Source organism: Cyprinus carpio, chromosome A14, assembly GCF_018340385.1.
Source record: "Cyprinus carpio isolate SPL01 chromosome A14, ASM1834038v1, whole genome shotgun sequence".
NCBI classification, from domain to species: domain Eukaryota; kingdom Metazoa; phylum Chordata; class Actinopteri; order Cypriniformes; family Cyprinidae; genus Cyprinus; species Cyprinus carpio.
Genome location: NC_056585.1, coordinates 16,831,668 through 16,857,892, shown reverse-complemented (window position 1 = coordinate 16,857,892; position 26,225 = coordinate 16,831,668). Strand labels below are relative to the sequence as shown.

Below are 26,225 nucleotides of genomic sequence, written 5' to 3'. Positions count from 1 at the left end.
CCAGAACTGTTGTGTTGTTGATATGCAAACACCAGTTGTACTGTAAGTTCATGTGCTTGTGGTTGTGACATTAAGCTGCCAAAACAGGTCACCAACATTGTAGTTTTCATAAGTGGCCAGGATTTGTGCCACAGAATCAACATCTCTGTGAAATATTGTGAGAAGCATTCACATTCAGTGCAGAATTCTGTTAAAGCTACAGATATGTTTACAGATCTGTGGTATATTTTCACTGCAAAATAATAAGAAATGCCGCAAATTTTGAGAAAAGCCGCAGCAAAATCTGTCATTTTAGGTTGCAAAAATCCTGGAGGGACTGACTGACAGACAGACTTTCACGTGCGCTTTGTGTTTGTTGTCCTGAAGCTCAATTACGGCTGCGGTTAAATGCACTTGCATTTTCGAATACTTCTATACGAATTGATGTACACACAGTCAGTTATGTTTTCAGAGCAGGACAAAACATCTGATGTGCATTAGTGTGAATGCAGACTGTTAAAGCTGCCACCGTCTATGATCTCATCAGTAATAATCAAATAATCAAACGGCAATAATGCTGAGGGAAAAAAAAAAATCCTCAACTATTGTCTGTACATTTTCAGACACTTAAAGAACACTTATTTTAAATAATTAATGGTTTTAAAAAATAGCCTGCTGTGCTTAAATAATAAAAAAAAAGTTAATTTTGCACAAAATACATTTGATATAAAATTTATATGAAAATGTAGCCATGTGCAGTAATATTGAAAACTGAGAATGTGACGCATCATGACATTGAGTTGATAATGATAATCGTAATTGAATTGAATTGTGAAACCAGTGAAGATTCACACCCCTATTTTTAAGATGGAAGTACTGACATACAGAGATTCCAACTATAAACAAAAAGCATATAACTGCAATTTTATTTAAGATGTAAAGTTTTAAAGATGTATTTGCACAGCAAATTAATTAGCTAATTGGGGGGGAAATGTAGATCAAGAATTGTTTTGGAATTGGATCGTGAAGTGCCTGAAGATTCCCACACCTAATAGATGTACAGGATGTATGACAACATTGTGATGCATCATTAATCGCAATTGAATGAAATTGTGGGCCTCTGAATTGCAATCGAATCGTGAGATAACCATAGATTCCCACCCCTAGTGGCTGATATGAACTGTATATGTCATGTTCAAGTTGTTACCCTCGGTATATCTTTCCTATCAGAGCTGATTGGCCAAACTGCTACCCATAGCATTGCAGTTGTACTGTACAATCAGGACTAGCAAACCAGTCTACAAGGAAGAGGGATCACTTTACTTGAACAAAATACTAACATTTGCTTTACCTGAACAAACCCAACATTCCGGAGCTGGGAATAGAGCGCATGCTAAGTTATATAAAATTACACAAATTTACACCTGAAGCAAACAAATATTATTAACATATCCTAACACAGCCCTTTTTTAAACCAAAAAAGCATGTTTGCTCCTCACACTGTGTGCCTTAGGAATACAAAACAGCTGTTGATGCGTTTGTAAATACGCCACTGCCAACCATGCCACAACAGTCTCTCCATTAAAATGATTAACAGTACGTGGCTGAACCCTGAGGTTCATTTTGATGAGCACTTACACTACGCTTACGTTGCCTGATGAGCCAGCCTCCCGAAGCCCTCGTGTGGGATACATGTTTGTTTAAAAGCATGATGACACTAAGTAGTGCTAAACGAGCTGAGCGTGTGGGTTAAGCAGCCAGCTGAGGTCTAGAAGCAGACCTAGATCTGGTTTCTGGGGTCGTGTAGAGGAAATTGAAAGAGAGACGCAGGTCAGCTCTCTCTGCACTGCCGTGAGAAAGCACAAAATGTTGAGTTTACAACATCTGTAAAAATGCTTGTTATTCTTGTTAAATGAACTTTACATTAGCAACCACGTTCAATAAAATGTTTATTCTAAAGAAATACATATATTGTTTGACAATAATTCATTTGATTTTACAATAGTAACAATAGCTCCCATAACTGGAAAACTTGAATGGTGCTTATCGGTCCAAAACTTGGAGGTGGTACCATTGCTATGCAGTTGCTAAGGTGTTTTGGGTGGATGCTTGCATGTTACTATGAAGTTAGAATGTTCTTTGTGATTGCTGCTAGTGGTTGTCTCTAATTTGTTTGTTGTTTTATTATATTTGTCCCCTAGATATTGTATTGCATTTTTTCGTAAAGTTGTTTTTTTGTACCCATTTTACTGAATTTTTAGGAAAAAGGTCTAAATATGCTAGATGATGAGTATGAGGCCAGATGGAGATGTCGTATTTCACTCTTGCTCTCCTCCATGAATTTGAGTTGCCCAGCAACATGGAAATGTGTTTCTTTATCTGACGAACAGTAAGAGCAGCTGCTAGCTGCAGTTAGCTACCTGACACAACTACACTGAACAAAAGCTGAAAACTAGCCAAGAGAAAGTGGAGAAAAGCGAGAACGACAGGCTCCTGACAGAACTTTCCATCTCGTACGCTGCTGCTAATTGCCATGCTACGGTGTGCTGTGTGCGGTGGTCTGATAAGGATCTCTGTGAAACGTAGAGACAATGAGAGGACTCGTATCGCTTTCCATGTTAGAAACGTTCACAGACTGTCTCAGTCTCTCCAACATGGTGCATTGTATTGTACAGATTACTTGTATTTTAACATATGAGTCATTAGTCATTAATGTATTTTTTTTTTAATTTTTTTTTTATGTATTCTGATTGAAATGCTTTTTTAGGTATTAGTTTGGTATTTATTTTACAATATTATAATATTTTATTGTATATTATATTATATTAAACTATATTATATTAGAAACTTTAATAAAAATTCAGATGTTTCTTGGTGGGCTGGGAGTAATGTATTTTCTGTTTTACATTTATTTTCTGTTGTTTGTATTATATATTATTACTTTGCATATGTATTAAATTTTATTATTTATCATTGGTTAAGAATACTGTATTTTATTTTATTATATTTTATCTTTTTATGTTTTATATTGTTTTATATTTTATTATATGAATTATTAGTGAATAGTAAAAAAAAAAAAAAATATTCTGATAGAAATGAGTGTGTTGTTTTTTGTTTTGGTTGGCTGTTCTTTTGGTAAGTGGGTGGATAGAGAGGCAGGTGGGACGTTTATCTCAGTCTGAAGTGGCCTCGCTGTCTTGGGCCTAATGTGAGCATAAATCAGTCGGCAGCCTTGAGAGATGGAGGCTCTGGCAAGCTCCTACCGTAGTTCACTCAAATTCACAGCTCTTTGAAGCTCAGTCTCTCTCTCTCCTCAAACTCAGCTGTTCTTTATGGTCATTAACTGCCTCTCTCCATCACGCTCTGTGTGTTTGTGCTTGAGTCTCAGGCTGGCCCTGAGCCTGACACTGGGGCTTTGAACTAGGTGTGACAAGGGGGAGGAAGTTTGATTCTTTCTGGTGGTGATCATGGTTATGCTTCCTGGTTATCCATATCACTTTTTATTATAGTGACCAACTAAAATTTTAAAACTGAGAAATGAATGGATGATAAACTTTGTCAGCCCAGTTTGCAGATGATGTCAGGTGGTTTTATATTGTGGTCATTCTTAATGTAACCACATTTCTGACTTCCTCTCCTCTTTTCTCTGCAGCACTGCAAAGTACAATGTCCTCACCTTCCTGCCTCGGTTCCTGTATTCTCAGTTCAGAAGAGCAGCAAATTCCTTTTTCTTGTTCATCGCACTTCTGCAGGTAAGACTTCAGTGTCAGTCTCCCACCTTTCTCCCCCAGGGCATGAATACTGATGACAAGCTAAAGAGATTAGGACTGTCAGCTCTCACGGTCACAGATAAACATCTGTCTGCGGATTCCCTGAACCTCGATACCAGGTTTCTTAAGTAGATAGGACTTATAGAAGAGCAGGGTGGAATCGAACTCAGACCAGTCAATCAAACCAAGTGTGAAAGCCTCAGTGATTTAGTGCATTACATTACAATTTACAAGTATGTGAACATAAACGTTACTTTGCTACACAAGGTCTGTTTAGATGGCACATCCTTTTAAAGCTAACAAAATTTCCACCATTAATACTAAAATTAAAAATTTTATAATTCAAATAAAAAAAAAAAATACCATTCACACTTAAAACACAAATAATGTTACAAAATATTTCTGTGAAGACATTAATAATGTTACAAAAGATTTCTATTTCCAATAAATGCTGTTCTTTTGAACTTTCTATTCATCAAAGAATCCTGAAAAATGTATCCGTTTCCACAAAAATGTTAAGCAGCACATCTGTTTTCAGTATTAATAATGATAAGAAATGTTTTTTGAGCAGCAAATTAGCATATTAGATTGATTTCTGAAGGATCATGTGACACTGAAGACTGAAGTAATGGCTGCTGAAAATTCAGCTTTGCCATTACAGAAATAAATTACATTTGAAAATGTTAAAATAGTAGTCATTTTAAATTATAAAAGTATTCTGCAGTATTTCATTTTTGATCAAACAAATGCAGCCTTTGTGAGCATTAGAGGCTTCTTCAAAAAACATTTAAAAATCGTACTGACTCCAAGCTTTTGAACAGTTGTGTACTGTTTATATTGCTTTTAAACTCTAAACAGATTTTGGCTGCACTGCTTCTGTGTAATTACCAGACGCTGCCGTCACCGAGGACTCCAGAGTGTTATAAACATGCTGTTCTTTTAGAGACAGAAGGTACAATTACTCCACCACCGAGCAACCCGGCGTGACCCTGTGGGTGCACCGCACATTAAATTAGTGCCTCTGTTTTAATGTAGCTCAATCAATGACTGGGAGAAAGGGAGATGAAGAGAAACTGTGAGACAGGAGAGTAAAACAGAGCGAGTGAGGTGGCTTCGAAGCACAGGTTCTGTGTATCTTCATTACGCCACCGTCAATGCAGTGACCTTGAAATGCACAGGCATGTTGTGAACGAGAAAAATGGGAGGGTTGTGTTTGCTGAGACAACAAGGGGGCCAAGGTGACCATCTGATTTTTACAGTTGCTGTTTTATCAAAACCGCTCGCTTCCATCATACTTACAGAGTGCTGCTTCTGGATATGCCGTCATAATCAACAAGACATTTTGATGCTGACACCCAGGTTCCACCATGATCGACTGCTCTGGTTTTCTGTGCCACTGTGGTTCGGTTGTGAGCGTACTCTCCTGTTTAAGTGAAACGTAACGCAGAAGGGAAAGTGTTGGCATCAGGTTAAAAGGAATCCGTTTCGGGTTTCCTATTGTATGTCTTTGCATTGTTGGCCTCTGTCTAAACCTGTCACAGCTCTGACACTTTATCTGATAGGGGCACGTTCCAAAGACAATCCACCTCTTGATATTATGTAAGCTCTGTGAGTTTTGCCAGAATCAGAAGAGAAATTGTAGAAGGTCAATCAAGTTCTAGTGGTGTGAATTATATATAAGCTTGAGGGCCCTTTCCCAATTGCCTGGACCAGCACCTAACCAGCCTGAACCAGTCTGGAAATTTATGCTAGTCTAAGCTGATCTCTTCAGCACGGTAGACAGATATGTCACATGGCGACTTCTGAACATCCGTCAGAGTCACTGCTGCTGACTTTCTGATGGTTATTGCCATTCGCTTAGGTTGCTTTCTTGACCTCCTGGTGATAAGTACTAACACCACCAGGGACGTAGACCTTCAGGCTGTGTTATGATTGCTAGGAAACAAAACGAGAGCAGTTTATCAACCCCCCTGAGTGTTTTTCATGAGGTCATACGTTTAAATGCTCTGCTGGACTCTAATTAATTCGTATTTTTATTCATGCCCTGTAGATGACGAGATTTGTATAACGTTTGGGTGTTCTTGTTTTCATTTTGGTGTTCTGTTTTTTTTTTTCTTTTTTCTCTCTCGACAGCAAATCCCTGATGTTTCACCGACAGGACGGTGGACCACGCTGGTGCCGTTACTCTTCATCCTGTTGGTGGCAGCAGTGAAGGAGGTTATAGAAGACCTGGTGAGAGCATTCATATATATATATATATATATATATATATATATATATATATGATTTGTTAAATTAGATTACTGCGTAAATTAGTGTTGCATGATATATATCGGTGCTAAAAAGGTATTGTGAAACCCTGCTTTTAAAAACTATGATTCTGCATTTTATTAGTACTGGTACTTTAAGAATGTATTTTATAAAGAGCCATATTTCCTGAGCAGGACAGTGTGTGTGCAGTGCTCAGCTTTCACTCCCTGCATGAACACTGGCCGTGCCAAACTTTATATATCTCTGCAACGCAGGACTGCTATAAACTTAAGCAATTTAAAAGTGGATAAGAAACATGCATAAATGAGAAAATAAAGCATGGGACGTGCTTGATGTAAAAATTAGTTAAGCGCAATAAACCTTGAAAAAGAACTCTTTCAGACAGCACGCAATTGTGAATTCAGATCTCTTTCACGAGTTAATGCGATTCAGAGGTCAAATTCACACACAATTACATTAAAATCCCCAACTTGTCTTATGACTTAAGTGAACATAAAAAGTTGAGACAGCAGGCTAATATGCCTGCTGCTGTCTGTATCTATAATGTTGAAGGGATAGTTCACCCAAAATGAAAATTACCCCATAATTTACTCACCCTCAATCCATCCTAGGTGCATTTGACTTTCTTATTTCAGACGAATACAATTGGAGTTACATTTAAAAATGTCCTGGCTCTTCCAAGCTTTATAATGGCAGTGAATGGGTGATATTCAATAGTCCGATAGAAGTCCAATAAACTGTGCCAATCCATCATAAAAAAAAAAGGTTGATAAAGGCCTCCTGAAGCAAATCAATGTATTTTTGTAAGAAAAATATCTATATTTAAAACTTTATAAACCATAATCTTTAGCTTCCGCTAACTGGTTTGCATGTACACGAGAGAGTGGCGTTCCATCGGATGACGTAGGTGAGAATAAGCTACTGTAGTCTCACGAGAACCAGGTTTTGTTTACAGGAGCAGAGAAAGCAAAGTTTGCTTTGTTCAGTAGTAGTTTAAAGATATTTTAGTCAGTTATCGTATCGCAGTCAAAATTTTGGTATCGTGACAACACTAGAGTAAAATGCATGTGAACTTTGTGCAGATCGCTCACCTTTTTCAGTTAATTTTTTTCATCTGCAGTTGGGGTGATTTTTAATGAGTGATTTAATGATGGAGAACTCTGCCGCAGTGCATTTGTGCTTGCTGTAGGTTTTATTCTCTCTTGCCCTTCACAGTCAGTTTTTAGACTGCGTTCACATTTACCTCTTTTACTCTTCCTGATAATTCAGTCTCACTCTCTCGTTTGATCATGTACACGGAAGAATGCATCTCACTCCCATTAGCCAACACTTTTTTTTCCTGACCTGAACTATCATCTTATTTGCAATGTAAATGAATTCCAAGACCTTTTTACATAGAAATTTACATAGAGGAGTGAACACTGAGATAAAACCGCCAGCCCAAATGGATCCACCATAGTGCTGTGACCCTGAAATCAGAGCCTGCTCTCCCGGCTCCCTCTGGACAGGCATCCGATCACATCACGCTGGATGCTGTGGTCAGAATGACCGGCTCAGCACTTTATACGGGTCTCTGATGTGTTATTCAGTTCTGAAAGGTCAAGACTAGCTCTGGACGTGAAGGTCATATGGTAAATTCACCTCTCTACTGTCATACTGTGAGTGGAGGTCACATGACCTTTGCTTTTTTCCCTTCAAGTAAAAACAAACTCTAATTTTAGAAGCGTCCCATAAAGCTTTTTTTTTTTGTTAGACTTTGATGGCTTGTTTTTGTATTTAAACGAAGTTCACCAGTCACCAGAAAATGAACTAGTTTAATTCGTTTACTCACGCTCATGTTGTTCCAAACCTGAATGACTGGCTTTCAAACACCAAAAGCAGATATTTTGCTGAATGTTCACACTACTTGTTTTCCATACAACGGATGTAGACTGTGACAAGGGGCTTTCAACTGTAGCTTTCTAATGGAAAGTCACAGTCTCAAGATGTGAATCAGTGGTGTTTTTCTTTAGTAATCAAGTTTCAAGGACTTTAAATGTGGTGCAGAAGTACTTTTATGGTGCTTTTTTATTTAAAATTTTTGGTCATTTCATGATCTGCCTTCATTGTATGGAAAAACCAGCTTGGTCATGCTGCTAAACATGATCCACTTTGGATTTATCATCACCAGTTTCATCATACTTTTTGAATGCACACTACTGTTTAAAGTTTTTTTTTTTTTTTTTTTTTTGCAAGAAGTGTCATTTACTTAGGAAGGGTGCATTTATTTGATCAAATAATACAGTAAAAATAACAAATTGAAATTGGATTACTATTTAAAAAACTGTTATTTCAGTTTTAAAATGTCATTTGTTACTGTAAAGACCATTCATTACCAAATCAGCATATTAGACATTTAGCTCTTATTAGACATGGACATTTGTTATTACTGTCATTTGTGCTGCTTAATATTTTTGTGGAAACAGTGATGCTTTTTTCAGGATTCTTTGAAAAACAGAAAGTTCAAAAGATTGATTGAAAGTAAAAGTGACGTGACATACAGCCAAGTATGGTGACCCATATTCAGAATTTGTGCTCTGCATTTAACCCATCCAAAGTGCACACACACAGCAGTGAACACACACACACCCAGAGCAGTGGGCAGCCATTTATGAAATATTTTATAATGTTTTAGAACATGATAAATGTCTTTACAGATAGATAGATAGATAGATAGATAGATATATATGTGTGTGTGTGCATGTTAGAGTGCTTGTATAAAAGTTTCAAAAGAAGCCAGCAGGCTCTGTATAATCCATAACTCGTCATAATCCGGCATCCAACAAAGACCGAGTCTAACAGAGAGGTGATGTGCCAGTGCTCTCCACACATTGGCCTGCTTATCAGCTGCACCCCACTGTACTCCACTAATCCATCTGGATTTTGGTGCTGCATCTTCCCACAAAGCCAAACCACTGTCTCCTCTTCCATTTGGGGCCTTCTTGTACTGTTAAATATCATCCTTCCTCATGCTCCCATGTTCACTGCAGGCAAGCCATCAGTTAGATTAGATGCGTAATAAAATCATCACTTCCCTTCGCAGAGCCTGATATCTGCTCCATGTTGAGGTAAAGGAAAAAGTGAGGGAAATAGAAACAGAGGAGATGGGAGAGAGTGAGAAAGAGAAAGAATGAGTTCTACAACAGTGCATCAGAGCTGATTTGGATGATAAATGGGATCTGAGAGCGGTCTAACTTTTTCTTTCTCCTGCAGAGGTCATGTGACATGGGCCGCTCAATAAGCTCTTCAGTAATATGAATGTGGCTCTTTTTCACATTTAATGTTATTTTAATATAATATAATTTTTTAGGAGATAGGGAGGAGGAAAAGGAATATATAGAAAGGCTGGAGAGATGTGGTCTCCATGTAATGGCAGCCTGCAATTATTTCTTCTTCTTTTTATGTTATTTTTTTATGATGAAGAGTATATAAGCAACAGAGATTTTTAGAATTTTTTTAATTTTTTTTTTTTTTGATAAATTGTGTCTATGTAAACAAATTACATTTGGACATAGTCAGTAGCAACATTACACTAAACTTCATTAGAGAAGGTTTGTAAACATATGAATGGCTTTATTTTACAGATGTAATGTGCATCTATTTAACTGGCACTCGTGGCACTTTAAGCATGGTATCATAATTTTAAGTTATTCAGGTTTCTCTCATGTTGTCTTATGAATGTCCATTGAGCCTAACAGCACATAAACTAGTCGTCCCGGACGAACAGAAGGGACATTGGACATATTTTACTTGTTAACCGGGAGGATAATTAGACAATCAGAGAGCACTGGAGATGGAGTGTTTTCAGATCAGTCTCACTCATTTACCTTTGCTCTCTGAGATGGAAAAGCTCAGAATGGTTCTTGATTAGAGCAGATCAAACAGCTCTTGTAATCTGGGACAGAAAAGAGTACTTCAATAGACAAACATCTCATTAAGCACCGTTTTATTGATCACTAAACATGTAAAACATCACTCTATATAAAGAATTTTTATTTTGTTTATTAAGAGGTTTTAGTTGTTTTTTTTTTCTAATGACTGTGTTGAATGTGTGCTGTACTTATGTCTCTAATATTTATGTGTGCATATGTGTGTCAGTATTCTTCTATAGTGCACATCTAGAAGAAAGCAATACAATCCATAAAGTCCGTCCATCTAATATTATTTAAAGCTTTGATCTGGCTCATTTGATTAATTTTTTTTCCTTTTTTTTTTCAGAAACGTCACAGTGCTGATAGTGTTGTTAACAAGAAAGAGACACAAGGTAAGATTTTTGTTTGTTCACTGTTTGTCTTTAAAAAACCCATACATTTGTCTGATTAGATTTTCTTCCCTGATTTGGAGTATTTCCTGTTGAAACAAAGATAAGGTGGGATGTAAATAACTCATGAATTTTCTCATTCAGTCATTGGCTGTGATTTACTAGTTAGGCACTATCCTCCTAAATTAGATTTGCCAAAAAATTGGACACAGCCATAAATACAGAATGAGTCAGCATTTAGTAATTAGTCATTTTCATGTCTTTTTCCTGCAAGAAGAAGACCGTCAACTTTAAATGTGTGTGTATATATATGCATTTTTATATCATGGGGTCTTAGTCTGTGTTCTGTGGATTAGTCTGTGGATCTTTTCTTTACATGCTTTTCTGTTATGGTGATCTTTCTCTCGTTCTCTCTCTTATAGTATTGAGGAACGGCGCTTGGGAGATTGTACACTGGGAGAAGGTACTGCAGCAGATGCTGTTTCTCATACCAATTGCCTCACTGAGTTCCAGCATGAAAATAAGTTGACATACTCTTAGAAATGGAGTGAGAAATGAGTATGCATAAAAGATGCCCACTGGTGTTGAAAACAGAAACTTTGGTGTTGTCCGAAGAGGGTAATTTACTCGCAGCTCTTTTTCTTTTGTTGATTCCTGACTCTATCCTTTAGGTCAAGATAGAGTTGTTTACCAGGCCGCAGCTTATGTGCGGTCTCCATAGAGATCTTAATATAGAAACAGAGCAGCTTTTCAATGTGTTATTAGAGAGTAGAGCTGATTACCCTGACAGAAAGACACAGTCCATATTATAAGGTGAGTGCAAAAGGAAATGGCTGGAGATATAATTACCTGGTGACTGGGCAATCATTAGCATTTGCTATATTAGTGCACATCTGTGAGAGTGCATTAACTTGTGCCCTGGTGACCTCACCGTGGCACAGAATAGGATGTGATGTCCACTATGACTGCTTATAGTTGTGTCCTTTTAGTATATTATTTTCTGGAGCTGCTAGAATGGACAGTGAGGTACAATATGATTCTGCTTTAGCTCTCATTAAATCTATTCTATTCAAACCAGAGCCAGGCTTCTTGTCACCCATCCTTTTATTAAGCCACATTGTGACACACTTTGAAATAGTGTACAGTATGAATAATGAATTTTTGATACTTATAAATTGTATATAAACTCATGCATATTTAAGTAGCTCTCCACTTTGATTCAAAATAGCAGCTAATCCACTTCTAATGGATTATGGCTAGTAAGATGATTAAAAATGCAAATCCAAAAAGATAAATTGTTTATTTGTGGATATCACAGAGAATACGTTTGATTAAATGGCCTAATTTTAAATGCTAGTCTCAAAAGAAGGCTTATGGATCGAAATACTTTCTTAATATGAAATGCATAGTTCTTGCCAATGTCAGCCAGATGTATTGGCTCTAGTAATATGTTATTTCTCTACTCTCGCCAGTGACTGCTAGATTGCTATAAAGTTTTTGAACTGATAACTAGTTTGTGTTTTACAGGTTGTGGTTGGCGACATAGTTAAAGTTAATGGCAAAGATTTCATACCAGCAGATGTTATTCTGCTGTCGTCCAGGTAGACAAATCTATGCCATCAGAAGGGAACTTGTCCATCCTTTTGCCCCTGTCTCACACTCAACACCCAAAGGAAGTGATGATTAACTGGCTAATAACAAATAACCCTGAAACAAGGCCCTAAATCAATGCAGTGACATTACAAATAGTATCAGTTAGTGGTTGTGGTTAGGGCTGGGCGATGTATAAAAAAAATATATCTCGACATTGTCAAAATTTTTACGATATTCGATATATATATCGATATATTTGCATTTGCATTTTAATAGTAAAAAAACTCTAGACCAAATGATCACGTACTGCTTTTTATTAAATGAACATGTGTATATGTAACTCAAGTAGTGTAAAACATGTACAGAAAGTGCATTCTGTCAACTTTTTTAGTGCATGCAATTCACAATTTACACTGTGCAACTGGAGGAAGTAATTAAACTGGGATAAGTATTTTTTACAAGTTTTTAGCTAACAACACAGTCTGTCTACTGTCTCTGGTTTAAGAGAAGCTCTGTGGCAAAAAAGGCACAAAAAAACCTCTCAGATGGGAAGCTATTTGCTGAAGCACATAGGTATTTCTTATATATTAATACCAAAGACTTATACACTCTCTCTGTCTATATTATGAAAACTGGTAAAACATATGAAAAATATAATACAATAATAAATTTTTCCATAGCCATAGCCTATGTTTCTCTATTCACACAACAGCGATTGAGTTAGTGCCTTTATACAGCGACCACAATCACAAACAGTACAGTTGAGATCTCATGACAGAACACAGACCAGCTGAATGATGCTTTCGTTTAGATCGCTAGACTCCAGCTTGTTTGTATTTCAGATCATCTGCGGCGGCGCTTCCACAATGAGGAGCGAGTGTTTGCATGCGCTAATATTCGATATATCACCCAGCCCTAGTTGTGGTAATATAAATGTTATTTGTAATCCACAAAGCATGAAGGTTTTGAAAATTCTGCCATTGTTTACTCGCCAAACCCAAACATTATAGGGGTTTTATGAAAGGAGGTGAATAAATGGCAAGTTTAATTTTTAGAAGAGTTGTTATTAAATAAAAATAAAGTCAAAATCAACACTTCCTTTAGTGGATGTTTGCTTATTGATTAATACTGACCTGATGAGGTGGTGTTCAACATTATCCTCTTCACTGTCAAAATCCATTTGCCAGCCAGCTCTTAAGTTGTCCCAAAGTTCTGGGGTGTTACAGATGCTTATGTCAGCCACAGATATCAGTAATTTGTCATCAAGTATTAATTCTAAGAGCTTGTATGTTTTCTCCCACTTTACTGGTGGTTTAGCCTGGCTTTGGTGGATTTTGAGCAGTGGACATTGTGTTTTTTCCTCTGTGAAGATTAAACGTTAGTGTGTTTGTGTCTTTCTTCCCTTGTTGTGTGTGCTCTTCCTCCTCTGCCCATCTTATGTCTTTTCTCTCCTCTCATCTCCTCCTTTCACCCTCCCCTCCCACATCATGTGATGAACAACCTTCTCCCGACTTCACTCGCGTCATTCCCCTTGCGTGGGGGCTGCTGGGTAAATTAAGTGTCGGTAGGGGAGGTAGTCCGAGCAGCCAATGGAGATCACCTCCCGGCCGACCTCATCATTCTGTCGTCCAGGTCAGGAACAGCTCCGGTTTGCATGCGGGCTAGGTGGGAAGGGGAAAGGTGGTGCACAAGTGGAGAGAATCTGTTACTTTAATATTTCGCTCTCTCCAATTTTTTATTTTTTGCATCCTATGTTTTGTCAGCTTTTAATGCTATTCAAAAAGTACAAAGTATTCAAAAAGTACAAAGACCGTCTGATATAACTTTTAGCGTATTTTGGAAATACACTAGTACAGTATAAACATATTTTACCTACATTTACCTACACATGTTTTACTAAAGCATTTTAGTGCAAGAAAAATGAAGCTTTTGAAGCAGTGAAACACAAATTAATGTAATGGAAATTAATTGAATTTACCAATTCTAATACCATTTTGCTATTGAAGTTGAAGTCAGTGATTCGGTAAAATCTCATAAAAAATTCTAAAGGCTCATATTTAAAAATAGTGAGACATTGATCACAAAACTAATTTTCTAGAAACGTAATGTCTAAATAAAAAGTGCATTTAAATCATTGTTTTATTCACAGTGGTTTTATTTTGTATCACCAGCAATAATGATCCTGAATATATCTTGTTTTATATTCAATATATTGCTCAGCCACAATATACAGTATGTCTGATAATTGTGCAGTAAAAGGGCCTATTTAGAATATCTCATGACTAATACCTCTCTTGCACCATTGTTGGACCACCCTTTTTTCTTGAGATTTTTAAATTCGCACACAGTAAAAATGGGTTGACTGTGGACAAATGTCTATTCAACTCCCAGCAGAAAATACTGATGAAGCCCTTTCTATAACTGTAGAGTCGTGTATTACAGACCTCTGCTTTGTATTGAAGATACGTCAGCTTTTGCGCACAGGAAAAACAAAGCGCTTCTCTAACACAGCTGGAGAAAAGAACCATTGAGTGACTGTAAATGTCAAAGCTGTTGGCACAGTGCATGGCTTCAGCAGGAGCTCAGACTCTGATGTGTCTCTCTGCATGCGGTCACATCACCACAATGTACAGTATTGTGATGAACCTTTATTGTAAATCACATTGTTTTAGACTGAATCTATGAGAAGGTTGTTTTTTTTCACTCCAAGATTAACATGATGTTTTGGTTAGGACTTGTTACATTTTTGACAACTAAATACAGAAGAAATGAGTATTGACATTCATTTTTGTTTTATGTAGACCCAAAGCAGAGCATACCTTTCTGATAACTTTTCATTTTAAGTATGAGGACCTTTTCTGATCACTCCTGCTATCATTTATTAAAGTAGAGATGTGTAACAGCTTTGGCCCTGTGAGCTCGCTATCCTGCTTTTGCTCTTTTCAGTATTAACACTCAATGTTCATTTGTCTGGTGTGCTGCATCTTTCCTTTGTTGCATGTGGAAGATGTCACTAAAAAAAAACAGCAGAATGTATGGCCATAAACAAAGATGCATTGAGTTAAAGTTTCCTAATGGCTGAGTGCAAAACAAAGTATCTAAAGAAGTGCCATTAGAGCTATAGGTTTTCATATTTTGACCAAGTTCTAAAGTGTTTTATGCAGTTTGGGTGAAATATGTTGCCCAGTGGACTTCCCCCACTAAAATAAATAATAGCAATACAATTTTAACAGAAAACTGAGGTAGCTCTGGAAAACAAGGCATCTTTGATTATGGGGCTTCATTTAGCTGTGTGGTGTTGTTTGATGTAAAAAAAAAAACAAAAAAACTTTAGTTATTATGTTTGAAACTTGAAATACATTAGTTACATGTTTTTAGCCAATGCCATTTAGCTATTTTACATGATTGGCTAGGCTGTGCTAAATTCTTTTAAGATACACTATTGTTCAAAAATTTGGGGTCAGTACAATGTTTTTGTTTTTTAAATAATTTTTTCAGAAATCATTTGCTGCTCAAGAGCAATTTATTATTATCACAGCTGAAAACAATTGTGCTGCTTGATATTTTTATGAAAACCTTGATATATATTTTTTCAGGATTCTTTGAATAGAAAGCACAAATGAATAGCATTTATTTGAAATAGAAATATTTTGTAACATTATTAATGTCTTTGCTGTCACGTTTGATCAATTTAATATTTCCTTGCTAAATAATTGTTAAAAAAAAAAACTTACTGACCCCAAACTTTTGAAAAGTATAAGTTAATATTACTGTATTTCTTATATATTTCAGTTAACTGTAAAGTATTCTACTGGTGGAGCCATATATCTTCATGGTGTATTAAAATATTTAAAAAAAAAATATTTTTTTTTCATAATGGTGTTGTTTATTGTAGTGAACCTCAAGGAATGTGCTACATTGAGACCTCAAATCTAGATGGAGAAACAAATCTCAAGATCAGACAGGTGAATTTAGCTTTTTTCCCCCATATCATAACTGCTGTTATTAGTGATTCCTTACAATTCTGCCCGATGGTTTATCAGTGTGAATTTTATTACTAAGTGAATTTATTTTATTTTTTATACCCAGGGTCTACAGATCACTGCGGACATCAAGGACATTGACAGTCTAATGCGTCTCTCTGGACGGATGGAATGTGAGACTCCCAACAGACACCTATATGAGTTTGTGGGGAATATTCGCCTGGATGGACACAGGTATGAGAAAATTGACAGACAGAGTGTGAGTGATAAAGTGTAAAGGTAAAATTTGGCTTGAGGTGAATGAAAGAAAAGCAGAATCCATGACAGATATGTTCAGGCTGATTTCAGCCTTGTATTTCCTTAGTCTGAAATACTGATGAGCATGAGACAAGTTAATTTCAGCAGGAAGGATCTGAATGAAAATGTCTCATTGATACTTTAAGGCAGTTTTAGTAGGTTATTGATATTTTGGAAGGAAAAAATATATACTTATATTTGTTATCAGCTATCAAATATCATATTTGTTGTGTTTTCATTTAACCTCCTTCCGTGCAGTTATCTGCATCTCTTATCCTTTAAGTGGTGTTTATTGTTTAAAATGTTCAAATCGCATCAATTGTTATGTTGGCTCCATATTTAGCACTGTACCACTCGGCCCTGATCAGATCTTGCTGAGAGGAGCACAACTCAGGAACACACAGTGGGTCCACGGTATCGTGGTCTACACAGGACACGACACCAAACTCATGCAGGTCATTTGTGTGCTTCAGTCCACTTCAGTCGTATCCTAAATCCAGCTTCAATCTGAGAAACCGTCATGTTTTGTGTCTCCAGAACTCCACGTCCCCCCCTCTGAAGCTTTCCAACGTGGAGCGTATCACCAACTTTCAGATCCTCGTGCTTTTCGGCTGTCTCTTGGCCATTTCGTTGGTCTGCTCCATCGGCCAGACCATCTGGAAGTACCAGTACGGCAATGACGCCTGGTACATGGACCTCAACTGTAAGAACCAGACCCCCTTTCCTTCTGTCATGCTAGACCGCTTGCGCGTCTATGTGTGCTTACGTTTTTTTTTTTTTCCGTTCCCTCTATGTAAACAAATATGCATAGCATATGTGAATATTTGTCAATAAAAAGGGAAATAAGAACTTTTCCCTTTTAGTTCTAATATGCATAGACTCGTGAATGTATAAATGGTTGAATATCACAAACGCTGCTGTGCTTCTTTTTTTCGTTGGTTTTGTTATCAGCTTCCTTTCTAACATTGTTTGGTTTGTGTTTTGTTTCTTTGTTGTTGTCATTTTCTTAACAGCTCCAGGTAACAACCATTTAAAACTGTTGGCCATCTGTGAATGACCCCTCCTTACTAACCCCTAACTGAAGCTCAGCTTTTGCTAAGCTACCGAAGCCACTTATATGGTTGCCCTACTTTGAGAGGGTAATTGCAGAGGACCGCACACACACCAGGAGTCCAATGATAGGTTTTTCCCTTCCAGCTCTACACTGTATAGACCAGGGTTCCCCAAACCTTGCCCTGGAGGTCCAATGCGCTGCAGAGTTTAGCTCCAACCCTGATCAAAGTTACCTGCCTGTGATTTTCTAATGATCCCAAAGACATTGATTGACATTGATTAGTATATGCTCAGGTCTATTTGATTAGGGTTAGAGCTAAACTCTGCAGGAAAGTGGATCTCAAGGTCCAGATTTGAGGATCCCTGGTATAGACTCTAAATGCCTGATGTCAAAAATGTGCCTTCCCTTTCTTTATTTTGGTGACATGTTAAACACTTTGCAAGCTCCAGCTTCGACCGCACCAGCGTCCTTTCATGCGTGCCTAACAAATGAGCCATGACAGTAAGCCTTGAACCCATAGAAACACACGTGGACAGAAGCGAGTTACCCACGGGCGCTGTCAGAGCAAGAGTTTGAAATGTGTTCCTCTGCAGAAGACCCTGGATTTCAAACCGTGATTTCCTCTTACCCACCTCCTCGTTCAGCTGTGTTTGTTATACCGGTGCTGACAGATGAGGCAGAAAAGGCCCAGCTCTGGAGAAGATGAGCAAATCAAAGCTAATAGGTTTAATGTTTGGATTATAAAAGTACGATATTAAGAAATACAACACTGCCTTTAATTTTTAATGAGCAGTGATGGCAACACATCTGTTGCATGCCTTGAGCATTGCAGGTAATTGAAAAAGAGGAAAATAAACAATGTGTTATATTTGTGGCAGGAGATGCTTGCAAATTGATTAATGTGTCACCACCATCATTACTCTTGATTTAAATAGGAGGGGCTGTTTGTGTCCGAATCGATCGCAGCTTGTTTTATGGCCTACATGGTTCCCTTCTTGGTAGCTCTGAGGGCTCATTGAAAATGTCGTCAAATGTTGAGAAGCACCTCCTTGGATTCGGGGTTCCATGTGTAATCATTCATATCCAGCGCGGTCATTTGGAAAGGAAATAACAATGGTGTTGGGTGCCATGTGGGGGAACATTGAGGTCATAAAGCAGGTATCCATCATCAAATTGATTATTCCTCTAAAGGAGGGAGACTCTGTTTTTTATGTTTGTTGTTTGCCCTCCTAGTGGAGCTGTAAAAGGGAGAGGTGGCATTGATTTGTTGTTTACATGCTTTTGCAGATCATATTTACTTTATAAACCAAGGAGGCTTCCTGCTTTTCAGTCAGTGCTATAATCAAGGGTTCATGATAAGATGATTAGGGTTAATAATACCTGGAGGGGGCTATACTACCAAAAGGTTTTTTTTTTTTTTTTGAATGGTAGTGAATCCATGTAGCATTTCTGTTCATTTCAATGGCAGTTGCACAAGTACATTTCAAAATGTAAATTAGTCAGAATACAGCCTTCTGAATGGCTGTCAATGGAGAAAAATTCTTTATGCAACCAGATGGTGTAGTTTTGACATCAGGTAGCTAACTGAGTCACGCTAACCAGCTATCTCTTGACCTTTTGGGCATGTTTGGATCTATTTGTTTTTTTTTTCTGCTGGATATCATAATATGGTTCATCCCTAGGCTAGAGGTAAAAAGGGTTCTAGATTGGGTTAGCAGGCGTACGCTGAGTGTGACGGATACACACCTTCCACTCATTAGTCTGAGGGTTGCACACTTCAGGCAGATGAGTAATTATTCATCATAAATAATTCATTTGACTTTGAACCCCTGTGATATTTTACTGTGCTTCTGTCCCAGTATATCCAAACCAAGGCATGTGGCTCTATGCAGGTGGGCCTCCAGAGCACTTGAGCAACAGTCATTTGTTATGCATTCACGCCACCTGCAATAACAGTCACCCATGTTGAACTCCTGACCATATAATAAAAGGTAGCAGGTTTCGTGCTGCACAAATGGGTGTCTTGAGAAGTGCTGACCCCGCAGCACGACTCCTTGCTGCACTGATGTCACTGGACCTGCAGTAGCTGAGAGAGATGGTGCTGCATCTTCTGCTGCTTCACTATATCGTGTGAGCATGTGCACTGGAGAAGGTTAGCGATTAGAGTTGCATTTGTTTACTGTAGCCTGTCGAATACAGAGAAGTAGTCTGCTTTATTGCCAACTTGGTCTTTGTTGGGTTTAGTTTTTCACTTTCAAGACTAGAATGATTGTTCAGTAGTCAGGAAACAAGTTCTTCCTTGAATTTAGTAGTTTGCATCCAAAAATCTTCCAACAGGAAAGGTCTTCAACCGACAAGCAAGACATGGTCAAGTTTTGTTTGGTATTACTTGTACCATGTTTCAGACCTTCTGAATTATTGAAATCTCTCTAAATGTCACATCTCCCTGTTCGGCTCCATTTGATAGGAAGGTACTTTAGACTGGTCTCCCTCCTTTACATTGAAACATCCAAACTGATTGTCTTCCTTCCCACCACTAGCCAAATCCTCTTCCTCTCTCCGTAAGTCAGTTCCAATAGTAGTTGTATGTCCTCTCTAGTTCTATGACTCTTTATGAGAAAAGCACTCCCTCTCCTAACTGCTCAGAAAGAGAATTATTGCATTCTGTGGACCCCCCAGGTAAAGCTTTTTATTTGTCCTTAAAGACAACATGAAGTCAAAAAGAACCCATTTACTTTATTAAAAAAATGTTCTTGGGCTTACTATGAACGTTTCATCAGTGTTTAATGTTAACCAATAGCCAAAAATTATATTCTAAAATACAATTCAGTGACTCCCATATTTACCCAAATTAGAATTTTATTTTTGTTTAAGGCTACTGTTGTATGTAATGTTGTTTTTTAGATCTTGCTAATAGTTAGAGTTTTAATATATTTCTCTCTTTGAAGATCCTTTTAAACATGGGCATATGTCACAAAGTAAAATGGGTTGTGAATGTTGTTTCATGTTGACTTTAACACTGTGTGTACGGTCTTGTGTCTGTGGTCTTGGTTTTACTGATTACACTTTTCTTTCTTTGTTAAATTTGGTTTTTGATTAAGATTGGAAATCATGATCACCCACCTCCAGTGCATTGTGGGATAATGTGTTGCTTTGAATCTTACCCATATTGCCAAGGCTGCCGCTATGACATCAAAGAATCGAGTCTCAGTTTAGCTACTGATTAAGGAAGACCTAATTTGAAAATTAAATGTACATTTGTAGGTTAGAGGCTTATTGGAGAGATTGGGTTGGAAGAGTTGTACTGTATAACTTTAGAGTATAGTGTTTGCACAACGCTCACACAACACTAGTGGAGCATTGTGGAAACTTTGTAGATTAGACCAGATGAGCTTGTGGCATTATTGTCCTTCCATCATTTTTCCCCAATCCACCCCATCCTATAATGCCTTTCATAGCTCAGAAAACTGTCTGTCACCTTATTACCTCTTTCTCTCCTCGCTTTTCTTTTTCCAGATGGTGGAGCAGCCAACTTTGGCCTGAACTTCCTCACGTTCATCATCCTCTTCAACAATCTGATTCCCATCAGTCTTCTGGTGACTCTAGAGGTCATCAAGTTCGTCCAGGCTTTCTTCATCAACTGGGTGAGTGTGAGGCTGAACCCCGAGAGCTCTGTCTGTGTCATGAATCTGCTGTCTTTGAAATGTAGACTGCCTAAACCTCCAGGGCCAATCCCAGAAAACTTCACAGCCCAAACGAAAGTGGAGTTTTATCAAAATAACCCATTTAAAGATGCCAAAATTGGATTTGGGGCAGGGGGCTTAAAGCTAGGGATGCACGATCTTGATTTTTCTTGGCCGATTCCGATACCGATTTTTTAAATGCAAACTGGCCGATTCCGATACCGATTTCCGATTTTTTATTTTTTTTTATCTTTAAGCAACAAACAAGAAAGAAGGAAAGTGTGCATAAACAAGATGTTTATTTGGTATTTAATAGGCCAAACTGGCTTTTGGCTATTGGAAACGATAACCGTAACCATCTGAAATTAACGGCAGTAACTGCACAGTAAGTAGCCTACATTCAATACAAACATAGATGGTACAGACATCAGCATTTAGCCTTTATTTTTGAATTGTGTTGAAACTACATAGAACTGGCCTTAAATTAAAAGATTAACTGTAACCATGTGAAATTAATGGCAAAAACTGCATAGTTTTACAGTCCAAACAACACAATCAACAGACATTCAATAAGATGTTTCTTAATCAGCATTCAGTATTTTAGTTTTTAAATTTGGTTTTAAATTAAAAAAAAAAGGTCTTTACCAGTGAGACTAAATAAAAGTATGCTATATAAATAAATTATTCCAAAATGTTAAAATCAAACAACGTTGGTGCGAATAAAACAAAGATGCAAAGTGTTTCATTCATCCAATTAAAAAAAAAAATAGGGTAATGATTCACATCTATATTTTTTACTTGAGCCAATGAAAAATAAATAACTATTGGCTCAAGTTAAAAAAATATATAGATGTGATTCATTACACTAAAATGTTATAACTGGATGAATGAAACACTTTTTTTCAATGTGCTACAGCAGGTGATTTTTAAATCAAATTAAGTCGATGTAATTTTAAGGTAAAATAAAAATAAACATCCTATACAGAACTGACGTTTACTTCTGGCTTTTCAAACGTGTATGCAAGTTCTACTTTACAAAAAAAAAAAAAATTCCGTTTAGACAGTTTCGTTTCTCATCCAACAAGCGAGAAGTTGAGCTGAACGTCCCTTCACTATCTCCGCTTGTGTAGAGCGCGGACAGCAACAGTACGCTCGCGCAGCTTTATTTCGTGCAGGAAAGGGGCTCTTATTTGTGCGCCAGTACACCAACAGCTGTTCGCTTCCTGCTGTCTGTGCCTCAGACATGTAGCTCTGCACTTCCAGTGCTGAACGACTGCCCGTGTCCTGCGCACAGATTTCGAAATACTGCCACACAAATGACATGATAGCGAATGATTACAATGGTCTGTGCACGCGGGCGCACTTCCGGAAAAATCGGCCGGAAAAAGACCGAAAACCGGCCGATTGCCGATCGCGTATTTTAAGCAAAAACCGGCCTGTTCCGATTTACGGCCGGTCAACCGGTGCATCCCTACTTAAAGCAAACAGACACCGCTTTTAGATGCAGTCTAGATTTGTGAATTCCCATCGAATGGCAAGACCTTTGAGTGGAAGTTTCATTCCTCTTGTTTTGATCGACAGAGTATGAAAAGAGTTGTTTAGAGTGGTACATTTATGTTTTGGAGTCCAGATGGCAAGGTAATAATAGAAAATTCTGCCTGGTGTTGCGCTGTATTTTAGGACACTGACATGCTGTATGAAGCCACCAACACACCAGCTATGGCCCGGACATCAAACCTGAATGAGGAGTTGGGACAGGTACTGCTTACACTCACATCCAGAAATAAACCAAATGAAAATGAAAAACAAATAAAAACTTTTACATTTGATTTATATTTGTAAAATCACATTTCATGCAATTATGCATAATATATACTACTGTTCAGTTGACATTAATACTGTTAATCAGCAATGTTTCTTGAGCACCAAATCAGCATATAAGAACGATTTCTGAAGGATCATGTGAGACTAAAGCCTGGAGAAATTGCAGCTTTAAAAATTCTATTTAAAATTCTATTAAAATAGAAAACTGTTCTTTTATGTTAGAATATTTCATAGTATTACTGTTTTTGTTTTTCACCAAATAAATATGGTCTTGGTGAGCATAAGAGACTTCTTTCAAAAAGATTCTTAATGACCACAAACGTTTGAACTGTATTGTGTTGATTCCATATTGATTATTTACCATTATTAAAATGGTTTAATTTATCAATATTGTTTGCCAATATTGGATATTTAATTGTTCCTCTTCAGTTCCCCAGTTTTTATCTTGTAGATCAACTTTGCTATCGTGTAATGCTCATTTTAAGTTAATCACTGAAAACACTAATTATTTAATAACACTGTTAAATGTAATCTGTAGCAGATTTCAAAATGTGGAATACAGCCTAATGGCCCACTGTTCACAATCTAGTTTATTCCTAATGCATTAAATCAAGTCCTTCCCTTTTTGTGTAGAATATTCTGTTTCATACAGAATAAGTTGCATTATGGAAGTAAAATGCGTTGAAAATATTTGCTTTAAGTGTAACTACCTAATTTATTTATTGCTTTCTCTTTCCATAATCCAGGTGAAGTACATCTTTTCAGACAAGACAGGCACCCTGACCTGCAATGTCATGCAGTTTAAGAAGTGCACAGTTGCAGGCGTGGCCTACGGGTAAGGCTCTGTTTCACTCTGCTTTCATAATCTGTAGAATGTACATCTGGCTCTAGCTGTCTTGTCCTCAGCTCCCTTGTTAGCAGCTGCCTCGATGCTTCCCTGCACAGCCAGAGCGATTCTATAAATATCAGAGAAGGGGACTCGCAGGTTTTCTTCCTCTTTTTTTACATGCTTAGGAACAATGCATTTGTCTAACTTAGGACATTTTTATGGAGCATGAATATATAAATGTGTTCTAAAACTAGATTTTATTAGAAACAGTTGTATTCATTAGCCTAAAATGTTATGAAAGGTGAGATTTCCACTGTGCTGCAGCTGACACTATGCGAGTGTATATTTGAAGAAATGTTCATCAGTGTGCTTAGCATGTGGCAGATGAAACAATATAAGATGGCTTAGCTCTCTTCGGTATCTGTTTTTCCCTTCTCACCGGATAGATTTTATGACAACAGTGATGTTTATGGTAAGCAGTTTACGAAAGATGAGGCGCTCTGGGCGAGGTCACGGCGAGGTCACGTCGAGGCCACGGCACTGAGCTTATTGGATATTTACAAGGACTTCAGATCATATCACAGACATGCCAACCATCACAAAATACAGCCTAATGTTCACATTCTTGTCTAATGGTGTCTCTTTATGTTCTGCATTCGGAGAATAAAGCATATGGTGGCAATATCAGAGCTGGATCTAAATGATCTGCAATCCAGCATTAGGAGCAACATTAATCCTATTAGCTCAATTAAAACTCTTCTGAGATGAGGAGGTTCAAAAGACACTTCCTCTGTGACACTTAAAGGAAAAGACTCTCACTGGAAATATTAAAGTCGTTATGTTGAACTAGATTTGCATTTCCAGTGCTAGTGCTTCCAAGGCAGTACTAGATACAAATAAATAGAATAAATCTGTCTGTGCAGAGGAGGAATCCCTCTGCTTATGATTTGGTGAAGTCGGCGCGGTACCTGTTTAATCTCTCACAAGTATGTTCACGGCTCTTTGACGCTTGCAAACTAGCCTGTATTTCAGAAGCAAGTCCTTTTCCTCCACCTCATGAATATGTATGCCATCTTTTACCAGCTTCAAATAAACTTTGTCCTGTTTGATGATCCCTCCTCCTCTCCTCTTGCTGGGCGTCGGAGTGAGTGTAGCACCACACCAAGTCATTGATGTTTTTGAAGCGTGACATCTTTTCTTACAGTGAGTGGGGAAACTTGGTGCAAGCCCAAAGGAAGGGTTTGAAGTGAAATATAGCCTAGATTTTTGACTTGACATGTTTGTTGGACTGGAAAAACCAACATGCTGCTAGTGTAGCGTGGTGGAGTTCTGGTGTTAATGCTGAGACAAGCTGACGTCTTTCCACTAGACCTTGTCTTTTATGTCTTTTGTGTTACTTCTGAGTTGAATTTCTTGAATTTCTGCGATTTTATTACCACATGTCTTAATCCTAAGCAACCTAATCTTATTTTATTTGTTAAGTGCCAAGCAAACGTTTCTAATATTTAAGTTTTATTTTTTCACTTTTCAGTTAGCAAAGATTTTAATAGTTTTAGTTTGTTAACAATAACAGCACTGTACAATAGACTTGAATGCTTTCGTTTTAATTTATAGTCATATGTCTCGTGTACAACAATGATTTGACATTCTCATAAAAGGGTGTGATGTGTTGCCCCCCCCCAAAAGACCTCTCATCCTTTCCACTTGTGTTACGTTGCACAGCTAATTAAATAGAGCAGTAGTTAATGAAGTTTTCCCTTTGGGTGAAGATGTTAATTAATGTAATGAGCTTTCATGAAGACATGATGGCCAAAGTGCTCTTCAGCCATCAGCACTAAAGGAATTATTGTATCTGATATTTTTTTTCTGTATTATTTTTTTGCTTTTGGTATTACAAATTTTGGACTATAATGGCTGTGTTTGGCTTGTAAAGCTGAGCAGTTTTTTATGGATGGTAATTTGCACGTACTTTTCTTTGCCAAATCTTCATCTTTTCCTCCACTTACTTGTAGGCCTACATCAGGGTCTCCACTGGACCCATCTCTTTTGCAACTTGCAAAAAACACAGTGACGTATGTAGCCTGGCTCTATCTTGGCATAATACTCAACATAGAGTGTAGATTCTGGCAGAAGCATTGGATGATTGACAAACAAGATGGTAATGTGCTGTTTACTCCACTTTTGTGGCTTGTTTGTCAATTGTTGTGTGAGCATATGTGATTTTTTGTTGTGTATCATATTTGAAACAACTGGCATGGTATACAGAAAAAAGTATGATATAAGAGAGTATGGTTTTCAGATGTATTCAGATCTATGGAACAGAGCAAAAACTATGCAATTTGGTGCTGTTGCTGTCATTTATATGGCTAAAATGTAAGATAAAATTCTGATAGCTTGTGGGGGGCAAAACTATGCAATGTAATACACTGATGATTGAGAAGGAAGTAGAAGGACTGATTTCAACTATGATTTCAGTTCATTACTCTGTCTTTGTGTGTATGTGTGTTTGACTCAAGGAGCTGGATCTAGGCCTCGAGGTCTATTTTGGGTGTGGTCTTGATACCAACTCTGCAACATGTTTGAATCTGCAACATGAATAGCCATGATCTTTACCAACTAGGCTCCACCTACTTTTTAAAAAG

At 37.5% G+C, this 26,225-nt stretch overlaps 1 protein-coding gene across 9 annotated transcripts in view; it reads left to right on the top strand.

Annotated features, from left to right (window-relative positions):
* Nucleotides 1-26,225, top strand: part of LOC109072451 (phospholipid-transporting ATPase IA-like) — a 124,144-nt gene that overhangs the window by 32,007 nt on the left and 65,912 nt on the right. For 3 of the 9 annotated variants that reach the window (XM_042770077.1, XM_042770069.1, XM_042770074.1), the window contains exons 3-15: nt 3,632-3,731; nt 5,883-5,981; nt 10,278-10,323; nt 10,743-10,783; nt 13,472-13,545; nt 15,809-15,878; nt 16,003-16,130; nt 16,537-16,648; nt 16,731-16,896; nt 17,207-17,212; nt 20,764-20,891; nt 22,611-22,688; nt 23,501-23,589. In XM_042770077.1, coding sequence (XP_042626011.1) covers nt 3,632-3,731; nt 5,883-5,981; nt 10,278-10,323; nt 10,743-10,783; nt 13,472-13,545; nt 15,809-15,878; nt 16,003-16,130; nt 16,537-16,648; nt 16,731-16,896; nt 17,207-17,212; nt 20,764-20,891; nt 22,611-22,688; nt 23,501-23,589 — 1,137 coding nt within the window. Of the gene's footprint in view, nt 1-3,631; nt 3,732-5,882; nt 5,982-10,277; nt 10,324-10,742; nt 10,784-11,847; nt 11,922-13,471; nt 13,546-15,808; nt 15,879-16,002; nt 16,131-16,536; nt 16,649-16,730; nt 16,897-17,206; nt 17,213-20,763; nt 20,892-22,610; nt 22,689-23,500; nt 23,590-26,225 lie in introns of those variants that run through there. The other 6 variants (XM_042770073.1, XM_042770070.1, XM_042770071.1 and 3 more) reach the window with 4 other exon arrangements.